Source organism: Xenopus tropicalis, chromosome 8 (assembly GCF_000004195.4).
Source record: "Xenopus tropicalis strain Nigerian chromosome 8, UCB_Xtro_10.0, whole genome shotgun sequence".
Classification (NCBI taxonomy): Eukaryota; Metazoa; Chordata; class Amphibia; order Anura; family Pipidae; genus Xenopus; species Xenopus tropicalis.
Genome location: NC_030684.2, coordinates 50717901 through 50730893, shown reverse-complemented (window position 1 = coordinate 50730893; position 12993 = coordinate 50717901). Strand labels below are relative to the sequence as shown.

At 43.4% G+C, this 12993-nt stretch overlaps 1 protein-coding gene across 3 annotated transcripts in view; it reads left to right on the top strand.

Moving 5' to 3' along the window:
* Positions 1-2415, top strand: part of col4a6 (collagen, type IV, alpha 6) — a 141572-nt gene extending 139157 nt beyond the window's left edge. For all 3 annotated transcript variants that reach the window (XM_031892001.1, XM_031892000.1, XM_012968993.3), the window contains one exon: positions 41-2415. In XM_031892001.1, the coding sequence (XP_031747861.1) occupies positions 41-301 (261 nt within the window). In that variant the 3' untranslated portion in view covers positions 302-2415. The remainder of the gene's footprint in view (positions 1-40) is intronic.
* The last annotated feature ends 10578 nt before the right edge of the window (positions 2416-12993 follow it).

Here is a 12993-nt window from a genome sequence, read left to right as displayed (position 1 = left end):
AGAAGCACCCAAATAAAATCTTGATTGTTTTTCATTTTAGCACACAGCTGCTGGTGCTGAAGGTGGCGGTCAGTCCTTAGTATCTCCAGGTTCTTGCCTTGAAGATTTTCGGGCTACCCCATTTATTGAATGCAGCGGAGCAAGAGGAACCTGCCATTACTTTGCCAACAAGTACAGCTTCTGGTTGACCACTGTGGAAGAAACACGGCAGTTTGCTAGACCGCCCACTTCTGAAACCTTGAAATCTGGGCAGTTGAGAACACGTGTGAGCCGCTGCCAGGTGTGCATGAAGAACTTGTAGCACAGCAGTCTTCCTTAAAACTCCTGCACTTGAGTTCTGTGTAGAAGTAGCACATGAATTAGCCAGAGTGACCCACTAATGGCTACTAGGAGTTTCTTGATGACTGAACCCCTTCAAATGTCTACTGTAATATGTGCCAGGAGACAGGTGGCTCAGTACAATGAAGTGGACAGGCTGATTTTTTTTTAAAGAATATTTTATGCAATAATGGTGCTAAATCTTTTTTTTTAATTAAAAATGTTATGGTGCATTATTCATGGCTACCTCAGAAAGGCCTTGAGTAACTTCAGAAACACAGTTGAATATCAACAAAACCCCAAGGTTCTGCACTACTGCCCCAGCTTTGTTTAAGATATTTTTTAAGGCTTCCATGATTGAATTGGAGAAGTCCTGCTTTCCATACCGGACTGAAAACATCACTTCATAGATACCTGTTTCTTAGTTCAGAGACTGAAAAGCCATTAAAGAAGCTTCAAAGCCAAGAATGTTATTCTTCTGATATTGACCTTGTGTATTACCACTTTTTTTCTCATAATTGTATCATAATTAAGATGACTTTGCTTTAACGTATGGGTACTATGTAAGGAATATATATCCATCATATGTATACTACATATACATTATCAGTGGAACTACGCCTAGTTGTATAGATACCGAAGTTGAGAGATAGAGAAATACTGTCTTCACAATGTCTCCTACTGTAAAGCACCCTACTGATGATCCAGAGGAAGGGAACAAAGCCCCATTAGACTTATCCATGTACCTTTACATTTAACGCATTTTCTCATTTGGTGCTATGTACTACTGTTCTAACCCTATGGCCTCCAGTGGGTGACAGTACACACAGGATTGCTATGGAAATCTTTTGGTGCTTTAAAACTCAATAACCATCCATGAAACAGCATTATATAGTTATATATATATTTTAATAGTGATTCAAACACCTGTGTTTAATTGGTCAAAAAAAAACATTTGTTCAGATATCCAAACCAAACTCAAATTGAGCATAAGTTTTTTTGTATGTTGCCCACTTTAGATTTGGTTTGGCCAAATGCTAAGACAGTGCTTTCAACCTTAAATAGGACCCCAGATTAGTTCTAGTTATGAAATGTGTTACCCACTATATGGTATGTAAGTAATGCTATATCTCCTTTCTATTACCGTTGTCTACTGTACAAGCACTTTTTACTCTGGTAAGCTGGCCATACGCCCAGGGTCGGACTGGGGGGTGCAGTGCCCACCGGGGCTCCCGCCCCAGGGGCCCTGCAGGTGCCCCAGTCAGCCGTGTCCCCTACCCCCCACAGGGGCCCCCCTAACCCCCCCACAGGGCCCCCACCCTACGTCCAACCCCAAGCGCGTATACATTGAACGCATCAGGGGAGGAACAGTCAGTTGGGGGAGCGCCAGCAGTCCGACCCTGCATACGCCTAACCAAAAGAGTGCATCTTTGCCTGATTTAGTCATCTATGTGGTGGGCCAAACCATTCTGATCCAATTTGGCCCCTGGGCCAACGATTGAATCATAAGGGAGGGGCCAGGCGAGGACAGGACCATATTCATCAAACAGGTTAGTCAGCTGTCACCATATGGTGATCCTTGCAAAGACATACGGGGGCTAATACTATGGTTCCCGATCAACAGGTTGAGAACCCATGTGTAAGTGTTCGGCCAATTCAAAATCCTGATATCCTGAACCAAATCCTGAATTCTGCGCATCCTAACCTTACCCTTAATTTTAGCATATCATGGTCTTTCAGAGGTAGCCTTGGTTCAATTATTTTATATTTATACGCATTTTACTATTTTCACACCCACCATCCCCGCACACTGCATTTCACACTATAAATTTGTACATTTAAGTTAATCAGACCCCTTTTCTAGTAAGGCCTACGTTGTATTGTTTTTATTCCAGGTGATCTAGATATTTCTTGGATGCAGTTGCACAATTGTTTCATTGGAGATGTAGCTATTGTTCTGTGAAATCCAGAAACTGACACTAAAGGATATGGGCATCTTATGAAATAAAGGAGTAGTCGAAACCAGAGTTGTACAGTGATATTCTGGACCACAAACACAGTGTAAATTTCAATAAAGCGATTTCTTATTGAAAGGTAGTTGCCTTTATATTTTTTACTTTGGAGGGAAAACAAGTAGATGTATATGTGAGCAGACACTTCCAAACTTGTTAGATACTTTCCCCCATATGTAATTAAAGGCAGAATGGCAGAACATTTGCCCAGGAGCAGTAACCCATAGCATCCAATGGGATGCTTGCTTTTAAACAGGTGACCAGTAAATGCTACCTGCTGATTGGTTGCTGTAGGTGATAACATAGTAACAAACTAAAATTACATAACCCCATTCATTTATTAATTTTAATTTGTATTTGTAAATACCAGTTCTGTATGCCCTCTTCACTCCCAATAACCCTTTCCCAAGATTTGATGTTCACTACAGAGCGGTTGCACTGTTTCCACAATTATTAACATTATTATTATTATTATTAACATTTATTTATAAAGCACCAACATATTCCGCAGCGCTGTACAATAAGTGGGTTACATACATTGGACATACAGAGTAACATATAAAGCAATCAATAACCGATACAAGAGGTGAAGAGAGCCCTGCCCAAAAGAGCTTGCAATCTACAAGGAGAAAGGGTTGAGACACAAGGTGTGGGAATGGGCATGGACAGAGTTGTGAGAGGTGTGGCACAGGGTGTTGTTAAACTAGATTAGGGTAAGCTTCTCTAAATAAATGTGTTTTTAGAGATCTCTTGAAGGCAGAGAGATTGGGAGAAAGTCTGATAGTTTGTGGGAGCGAATTCCAGAGAAGGGGGGCAGCCCTTGCAAAGTCTTGAATGCGAGTGTGTGAGGAGGGAATGAGAGAGGAGTTGAGGAGCAGGTCAGTAGCACGGCAAAGGAGGAGCGGTTGGAGAGGTGTATGAGCCTGGCAGCAGTATTCATTATGGACTGGAGAGCGGACAGTCTTTGGAGGGGAAGGCCAATTAATAGGGAGTTACAGTAGTCCAGGCGAAGTTACAGTAGTCCAGGCTACAAGTACATGTTAGTGCCAAGATATAGTGGGTATTGGGCTTTCTATTCAATGGTGCCTAATTGTACTTACAATAATACCATATATTTTGTTAAACCTTTAACCTTTAGAACTTTCTTTCTTTTCTAATTACTAATCTATTGAAGCTGATCCAACTATGAGTCAGACTGTCTTTCAACATTATTGCCATATTATATTAGAGATATAGATGTAAAACTCAAATGTCAAACATTTATTATTATGCAACATGTGGCTGTTAAAAGAATCTGGATTTAAAGGGAAAGATGTACCCTACTGTAGTCATACATCATGGTCCTGAGTACCAGTTTATGTTATAACCATCTGTGCATTAATCCCATGGGCAGTTAACTATAAAATATAGCTGTGTGTAACTATAATTGCCACTAGGTGGCATAGTTGGAAAAGGCATTAAAACATAAGTTTATTTGACGGACCATCCCAGTCAATTCACATGCCATGCCATTACAAGACAGCTGGGTGTGCAGATTTACCTTAAACTACTTTAGCTTTTGAGTGGCACATATGTGCATGAAATAAGTGTGTTATTATAGGTTTGGAATAATGGAATAACCATTAGTTCTGCTCCTTGTCTTCCTCCCTCTCTGTCTCCACCTGTCTCCTTTTTCCTCCAGACAGACATAATGGTGCGGTGGGATGCTAAAGGGGGACAGGAGCAGAAAGTCCCCCCTGCATAGGGTTCCAGAGCTCCATGACCTGGCTCTGCCTATAGGGAGGGAATACTCATTGGATTATTATAAGAAAAACTAGGCGGATCTGAAATTTTAGAACAGCTGACTTTTTAAACAGCCATGGGGTCTGTACTGATGGATAGATGGGTCAGCCCAAATCCTGGTTCCTTTAGGGCTGTGAGCAGTGAATAAATAGCGGCAGTGCGGCTCTCCTTTGGTGCCTCTCACTGTTCACTGCAATGTATATGCATCTCTGCAGAGATAGTAAAGACTAGTATAAGCTAAAGACTAAAGTATAAGCTATGTAAAATATCAATTTCTCATATTCATTTAAGGATCCTTTAATATGAATTAAAAGCCTGTTTGTTCTGAAAACAGAATGTGCAAAGGCAATTTTTTTAAAAATGCATTCATTACCCTTTTTAAGATCAAATATAGTCTGTATCTTGGCAAACATACTCCTCTTCATTAACTTGGTGTCATCACTATGCACATAATACAGGAATCTGCTTGTTTCTCTAGGATCACAGGGAAATGTACCTTTATATTTGGCCCATCATACAGGAATGTGTTGAAAGTGCCTGATTCTTATTGGTGAAACCAGTCACTCTGTGGCTGAGCCTTCTGCTACCAGGGCTTACCCTGTCCAAAAACAGCAAAGGGAGAACTGCTGCTGAATCCAGAATAAAATACACCAATTTGTTCTACTTTAGAAAGTGCTCGGTAAAGGATACACTTCAGCTTTTCTCTCTAGTGCACTCTCTATATGTATCCTATTGATACATAAAGTGATACATTTGGTTCAGCAGCAGCTTCAGCCCTTAGGGCCCTGACATGAGAAGCTTAGTCTCCTGGTAAGATGCCTCTTCACTTTGATTTCAGTGCATGTAAAACACATTATATGTAGCAATCTGAGTGATTACCACTGCTTCCCAGTGCTGCAAAAAAGTCTGTAACAGAGCTGGGGGGTTAAAGAATCAGAAATTCGGTGCTTACAGTTGGCAGGGCAGCTTGTAGCCACTCCTGGTTACTCGCACTCTGACACCTGAGGTAAGATTCACCTTGTCTCCTGGCAGGAGGGGCGGCACTGAGCAGAGCACACATTACTTGCTGGCTTGTCTCTGTTGCTGCTGAGAAATGCATCTACTAATGCACTAAATGTAATCCTTTAGAAAGTCACAGACCAGGCTTACAGACTATATATGAGAGGGAGATAGGAATGCACTGAATCACTATTTGAGGATCCAGCTGAATCCTGAATGCTTTGTGAAAAATTTGGCAGAATACCAAACCAAATCTAAATTAGGATAAGGAAGGGTTAAAGAGAACCCTGTGCAAAGCGTGCCGTGAATATTTTTCAACTTCCATGTTTATATGATTTTACACGATTTTAAGGATTTGTTTCGGCCAGAGGCATATTGTAGGTTTGGCCAAATCCGAATGCTGCTGAAAAAGGCCGACTCTTGGTAGAAATCTGAACTGACTTTTGGATTTGGTGCATTTAGTCTTCCAGCTCCAGATCTGTTAAACAGCTGATTTCTGTTACAGTACATTGTTTCAGGAGTCAGAAGAGAGTATTTTTAATTAATGGTATACAGAAAATTGCCTAGAATTGCATTTTCTTTCATTATGCAAAAAATGGGCATCCCTTTTATTGAGCAAGGCAGGGGCAAGTGCACCATCAGCTGCCAGAACAAGGCACCCTCTGTGAGCAGGTCGTGCTTTACCTTTCACCAGTGTCAGAACGACAGTGCGCTTATCAGCAAGAAACTTCTCTAATAAAAGTTCTCTTATTCATGCAGAGACCAGTGTCTGACTAATGTCTGCAAACTGTCGGCTTGTAAAAACACAGCAGTCTACGATCTCTCTCGCTGCTCAACGCATGATTGGCCAGACTTTATACGTGTGTCCCTTCCCTAGAACTGGCAGATATTGATCCCCCCTCCACATTTCCCTAGAGCAGTTTAAAGAAAAATTCTGCTTGCAAGCAATGCTCTTACTCATGGAAATGTAAAACAATTAAAAGGCATATATCAATGGCCTCACCTGGATCTTCTTCCCAAATAAACCAAAGCTCCTGTGCCAGCAACAGCACCCAGCCAAGTCAGATAGGACATGGATGAATAACAACTAATTCAACTTCTTTTAGGTAAAGGGGTGTGCAGTATTTTCAGATTTAATATTAGTACTATTATCCCTTAGATGTACAGACCCCAAATATGTGGCCTCATTGAGGAAGTACAGAGTTTCTTTTTGCACTTTCCCCACTTATTGTGCCCTGTAATGAAACTTTTTGCACTCTATCTATAATATAACCTCATTCCTTATTTAGCAGCACAGTAGAGTTCTCCCTACACCTGCCAATTTTACGCCTTGCACCTGGTGCCCATATCCTGCACCCTACCTTTTTAACCAACATAAGTGCCCCAAAGTCAGTGGGGGGTTTAAATAGGGCCTATCATAATGGTCACCCTGGGCCCAGTATTAACAAAAGGGGTGGAGCAAGAAGGGATGGTTCAGAACCAGGGCGGATCAGGGGTGGAGCCACTGTGGGTCAAGCGCTGAGACAGAAGAGAAGGGGAAATGCACCAATCCAGGGTCCTACTGCTGGTTAAACCCCCACCCTTGCCTAAAAGGCTCCTCTTAGTTAGTAAATAAGCACTCATGCAAGACCAGTAAAGAAAAATTAGAGATGGGAAACTGTGTATCATTTGCTTTGGTAACATTCTCTATCACTTCTTTTTTATGCTAAGGGGTGTATTTGCTACTGGAGAGCTGAGCACAATAAGGCCACTTTGCTATATATTATAATCATTTTGTCTCATTATAAATGAATGACACCTTTTCTTCCATAGGTTTAAAACAGATAACTGCTCTGACCTCAGTACTAAGCAGACACAAGTGCCGCTGGCACTAAGCCTATAGCAAGACCATTGGAGCAGCTTTCTGGTTCCAACCTGCCAGAGGGAAGGAAAGATTCTATTCAAGTCAGTAGAGGGAAAAATAATGTTTTTATTTAAATGTATTTATTTATGGCTTGTTTTGGCTCTCTAGCAGCAAAATAAGGACACTTTGGGACTTTATATCCCATTGACAGATGATTATGTTTGGATGATTTTTGCAGCAATTTCGTCTTGTATGTCAGACTTGGATATATGACCTCCCATTATAGCAAAAACCTTGAAAAATAACTGGAATATTTAGAAGCTTACAGACATGGATGGCTGCCAGCGATCACTCCCAGTCTCTTACAGACATGGGTAGTGCTGGTTCTCTCCCACGCTGAATCATGCAGGATCAAGGTCTATTTACCCGGTCCCACGTGTGTAGCCTGTAGCCATCACAAGCCGGGCTATCGATCTGTTTAGCACTAGTGCCAGTGACCTTAGTGACTGTAGTCTTCCTGAAACAGTTGCACAGATAGTACCAGAGTTCAGTGTCTGCTTATCCCAATCTACCATTTCAGCTGAACTCCAGCAGGGGAATGGAAAAGTCGCAGAAAACCATATTTGCAATTTGAAAAAGTAATTACTTTAAGGAGCACACCACTTTGAAGCAGGCCTTCAAAATGCACTATGTGCAGTTAAATTGTGCAATGCACTAACAGTTTAATGACAAATATTATATTGTTCTTAATTATGCACGTTTTTATTGTTTACAACTTTTATTACATTTCACCCTTCTCACCTGCATGCTTGCATGACTCCCTGCCTCTCAATAGAATTCCCTACCCTGTAGATTTTCAGGTGTCCCCTTAGGCTAATGGCACACCTCTCATTGTTTCTTTGCCGGCTTTTGGCCAATGACTGGAATGACAGGAAGGGAAGAGAAGCTGCTGGTACACTATAAACTGGCTGGCATGGAGCATTGGTAGATTACATTTTCCAACTTGCCCTGTCAATAAATCAACAAATGTCTGCCATTGTGTGTGTGAAGCCGAATTGCCATTCCCAGTAAGATCAAACTGCCTTTGCTGCTGCCTTTTGACCTAAGATGCACACATAAAGGTAGAAGCAGCAGCTCCTTTCACACAGATAAGAGACCAGTATTGCACACAAGAGTTTTCAACGGGGCTTTTATGCGCACAGCGAAATGCAGCCAATTCTTTGGTATTGGACAGTGGTCATTCAGGCATAGAGTTGCGTTCCACACTTCCATGCACCTGAATGAGTACTGTCCGATATGGAAGAATGGGCTGCATTTCATCCTGCATTCCAAGAGACCCACCGCAGCAGGACGCAGGGTGGAACGCCTGTGTGTAAGAGCCTTTAGACAGAAGTTAATACGTCAGATAACTCAGGTAAGCAAACAATTAGCAGCCTTGCTGACAAGAATCTGTCCGCCTTGTGGCCCCAGCCACACTTAGGCAAATCCAAACAGGTATGAGTTCCAATATCTGGAAACCTGGTATCCATAAATCTCTGAATTACGGGAAGGCCATCTCCCATAGACTCAATTTTAATCACATAATTCAATTTGATAAAAATGATTTCTTTTTACTCTGTTACAATAAAACAGAACCTTGTACATAATCTCAACTAAGAAATAATTAACCATTAAAGGAAAATAAACCCTAAAAATTAATCTGGCTACAAAATGCCATATTTTATATACTGTACTTTCAACATCTCAATAGCAGCAATGATCCAGGACTTCAAACTTGTCACAGGAGCTCCCCATCTTGCAAAGTGTCTGCATCACTCACATACTCAGTGGGCTCTAAGTAGCTGTTGAGAAGCTGAGCTTTGGGGTCGCTCCAAATTATCAAGCAATGAGGTTGTCCTGTCATATAAGCTGATGCTACAGGGCTGATTATTAAATTCTGATGCTAATTTCACTGGTTTCTGAGCTGCCATGTAGTTATTATTTATGTTCATTACTAATCTTATATTGTGACATTTATATTCTATATATACAGTATATTGTGAGTCAGTCCCTAAGCTCAGGTAAGTGAGAGCAGCACAGAGCATGTGCAGTGAATCAGCAGAAAAGTAAATGGGGAGATCCAAATTACAGAAAGACTCTTTATCTGGAAAATAAAAGATCCTGAGTATTCTGACGATTTGAAGATCTCAGTGAGTATGTCAAATCCTAAAGTTTGGAAGATGGGCTCAGTGTAGATAAATATGCCAAAAATGCTTGTCTAAACTGTAAATAAGTTAATACTTGGTGGCCAAGCCAAGAGATCTGCGGCATGCTCCTCCAAGATTCATAGTGTTCTTGGTGGGGGTATTAGGGCACTTTGAGTTTGGGTATAGATTTGAATAGGGATTTTGGTATTATAATCAGTGAATTATGTAGGACATCCAAAAAATGTAGGCAAGTAAATCCTCTTGCAGTGACTGATATTGCTGTTTCCAGCGAGGAACCTGGGTCACCCAATTACAGCAGCATCCATCTGCACACAATGAGATACGCCTGAACCCTATGCCTTGGCCGGAGACTGAATGGAATACATTCCCTTGTGCGACTACAAAACATGCCCATATCCTTTTAAAATGAATAAATGGATTTTTCAGTGCCGATCTATATAACTAAACATTTCACATTGCGTTCCGAATAATTTCCTCCCAGCGCTGTTTCTAACCTTGCAGGTGAGCTGCTTTCTCAAGCCATTTAACAAAGACTTTGCTCTTGTCATACGTGATTAATGTCTACTTTAAAGAATGTTCTACCAGCAATCATTGCTGCATGAGCGCCCAAGTTAATATTTAGCCCTCCAAGGTGAGATAACAAGAGAATTTGGGTGATATTTAGGAAAGCATGAAAGACTAATTGTCTGGCTGTTCCTGCTGAATAAGTCAGACCAGGGCCGCTGCTGGCCAAATGGGTGCCCTAAGCAGAAATTTACTTTTGTGCCCCCTCCCCCAAATATTACGGAAGTAAAAATAAAATAATAAAAAAAAACACCTACTATAGGGGCCCCACACACAGTGTCCCCAATTGCCCCCATAGACAATGCCCCCATAGTAAGTGCCCACAATAGCCCCCATAGATTGATTGAACTATCCGGGACAGCGGGATGCGCTATAAAAACCGGTGGGACAGTGTTGGGGGGTATGTTATAATATATAAAAATTGGGTTTTTTTGGAGCAGCTGGGATGGTGCCCCCCTGGGAGTTGGTGCCCTATGCAGACTGAGTACTCTGCTTATAGGGAGCGGCGGCCCTGAGTCAGACCCTAACAACACTCAGATCTATCATCATAATCATTTTGTAGCTGCTTGCAGGATATTTTTACATATTACTTAATGGGCATGTTTGCTATCCATAGGGACAGGTACAATAAGGTACCATACACAACAGTTCATTAGCATAGTGAGGGTAAGGTAATAAAATGGGTCAAATAGTGCCCCAGGTCTAGTAACCCACAGCAACTAATCCAATATTTGATTTTAAATTGTGGACCAGCAAACAATCCTACTGGTTGTTACAGGTAACCAACAAAGATGAGGGTTCTGCAGCGCTGGTTCCATAGGAATGCAATGAACAGGCCCGGATTTGTGGCAAGGCCACAAAGGCCCGGGCCTAGGGCGGCAAATACACAGGGGCGGCATGCCGCCCCGCCGCAAGCAAATGTTAACATTTTGCTCCCATACGGAGCAATGGGGACATCTCCCCACTGCTCCGTATGGGAGTTCTCAGTTAGGCGCTTGCGCATGCGCATTAGCGATAGGGGTTGTTCGCGCATGCGCAAGTTAGGTGCATGCGCATTCGCGTTTACGCGGCGGGGGTGGGGGGGTGCCGAATGGGGGCGGCCTTGGGGCGCCCCAAGTAGAAATCCGGCCCTGGCAATGAAAGCACTGACCTTCTGCCCCTGCCCATAGATGAAGTCTTTGGCTGGAAAAGTCTTTCACAGGTCTGGGCAACTAGGGCACCTGTCTAGGGGGCAGTCATTTTGGACACAATTACTTAAAAAGATTATCGTTTTTCATTGCAATTTTATTGTCGAAATCCTGTAAACCAATGCTGTCCAACTTCTGTGGTACAGAGGGCCGGAATTTTTGTGGCCTACAGGTGGAGGGCTAATAGGGGAAACCAGTTTTGGCCACTCCCATTTTTAAACCGCACCCACCATACCCACATTAACGGGCAGCATAGGGCAGGCAGAGTACTACCTATGTGTGCCATAATCTGCCGGCCCTACCCTGCCTGTGTGTGCCATACTGTCCCTGCCTTACCCTGACTGTGTGTGCCATACTGTCCCTGCCCTACCCTGCCTATGTGTGCCATACTATGCCTGCCCTACCCTGCCTATGTGTGCCATACTATGCCTGCCCTACCCTGCCTATGTGTGCCATACTATGACTGCCCTACCCTGCCTGTGTGTGCCATACTCTGCCTGCCCTATGCTGCCTGTGTGTGCCATACTATGCCTGCCCTATGCTGCCTGTGTGTGCCATACCCTGCCTACTTTATTCTGCCTGTGTGTGCCATACTCTGCCATACACACAGGCAGCATAGGGAAGGCAGCACATACAGTGACACAATGCTGGCACTGCTTCTACGGGCTGTCTAAGGTGTGAACAATGTGGGGGCTTACAGTCTGAACCTGAGGTGTGAACAATGCAGGGGGGCCCAATTAATCTCAGTACTGATACCATTTAAGGCTTACACAAAGGTAAGCAGTCACAGCAGCCAGACAGGTGGGAGGCCACAGGCAGGGCAGGATTTCCGATTGGGGCGCCCCAAAGCCACACCCTATGGCTGCCCGCCTACCTCGACCACGCATGCGCGTACCTCCCCCCCCCCCCGCATGCGCACTTAACCCATACGGAGCACTGGGGAGAGGATGCGCTGAAGTTTCTGCGCGTTCTCATGCCATTGCTCCGTATGCGTGCAAAATATTCCAGTGGGGCAGGGCGGCATGCCGCCCCTAAATATTTGCTGCCCTAGGCCCAGGCCTTTGTGGCCTCGCCACAAATCCAGGCCTGGTTGCGAGCCGGATGTTGCCACAGGCCACTGGTTGGACAACACTGCTGTAATCTATTAATAACAGCCCTTTTGGCTCTCCTCTCCCTTCTTATGTAAGTGGACCTGTGTGCCAGTAACTCTGTGGGCAGAAGTCTCATGGGAGGAGCACAGCCCGGCCCAAACTCCTTGGCCACTTTTGAACCTACAGCTTCCTACACCCATCTATGGTTATATGAGCCAAAAAAAATCCCCATTACTCTGACTCTTTGGGGGGGGGGGGGGTGTAATGAAAGCACATATAATGGCAATCCCCCAGAATACACAACAGAATACAAACAGTGCCTCTGTTGGCTGTTACTGGTACTGCAACTCGTACATCCAATTGGCTGACACAATATTAGGAAGAAATAAAATAATTACGTTGGCAGCAATTACCCATTTGTAGGAGCCATGTGCCTGTTGGTTTAGGTGTGGCCCAAGCCTTTATTACAATCCACCTATGAAAACTTGCTTTGCATATCTCACAAGCAACTTGCCATTATATACTAATTAAAATATCAGTGGTTTTAACCTTAATGTAATTGCAATTGAAATGAATGTTTGCCTATCCCTCTCTGCACTGCTGCCTCTGACTCTCTCAGCAATGTAGAAGTCAGACTTGCTTGCTTCCTCACAGCTCTGCTAGAAATGTTCAGCCATTGATCATTTCACTTTACAAACATATTGGACACATTTCTGCACTGAGCAATATTGTATTTTTTGGTTCATATCGCCTTTGAATTGAAAAAGTAATGCCTGGCATGCAGTTACAGGTTACACATACAGTTGCAATAACAACCCTGCCTGCCAATAGGTGCTGAGTGACGGCTATACATGAAAATCTGTATGTGGGTTACAGGGTTGCACCCCAGGTCTGAGCGCTGAACTAAATGCCAGGCAAGATGTTGGGCAGTCCCGGCGAGTGGCAGTTGCAGTTCCAGTTCCAGACTGCAGTGTCCGGGTTTTACAGAGC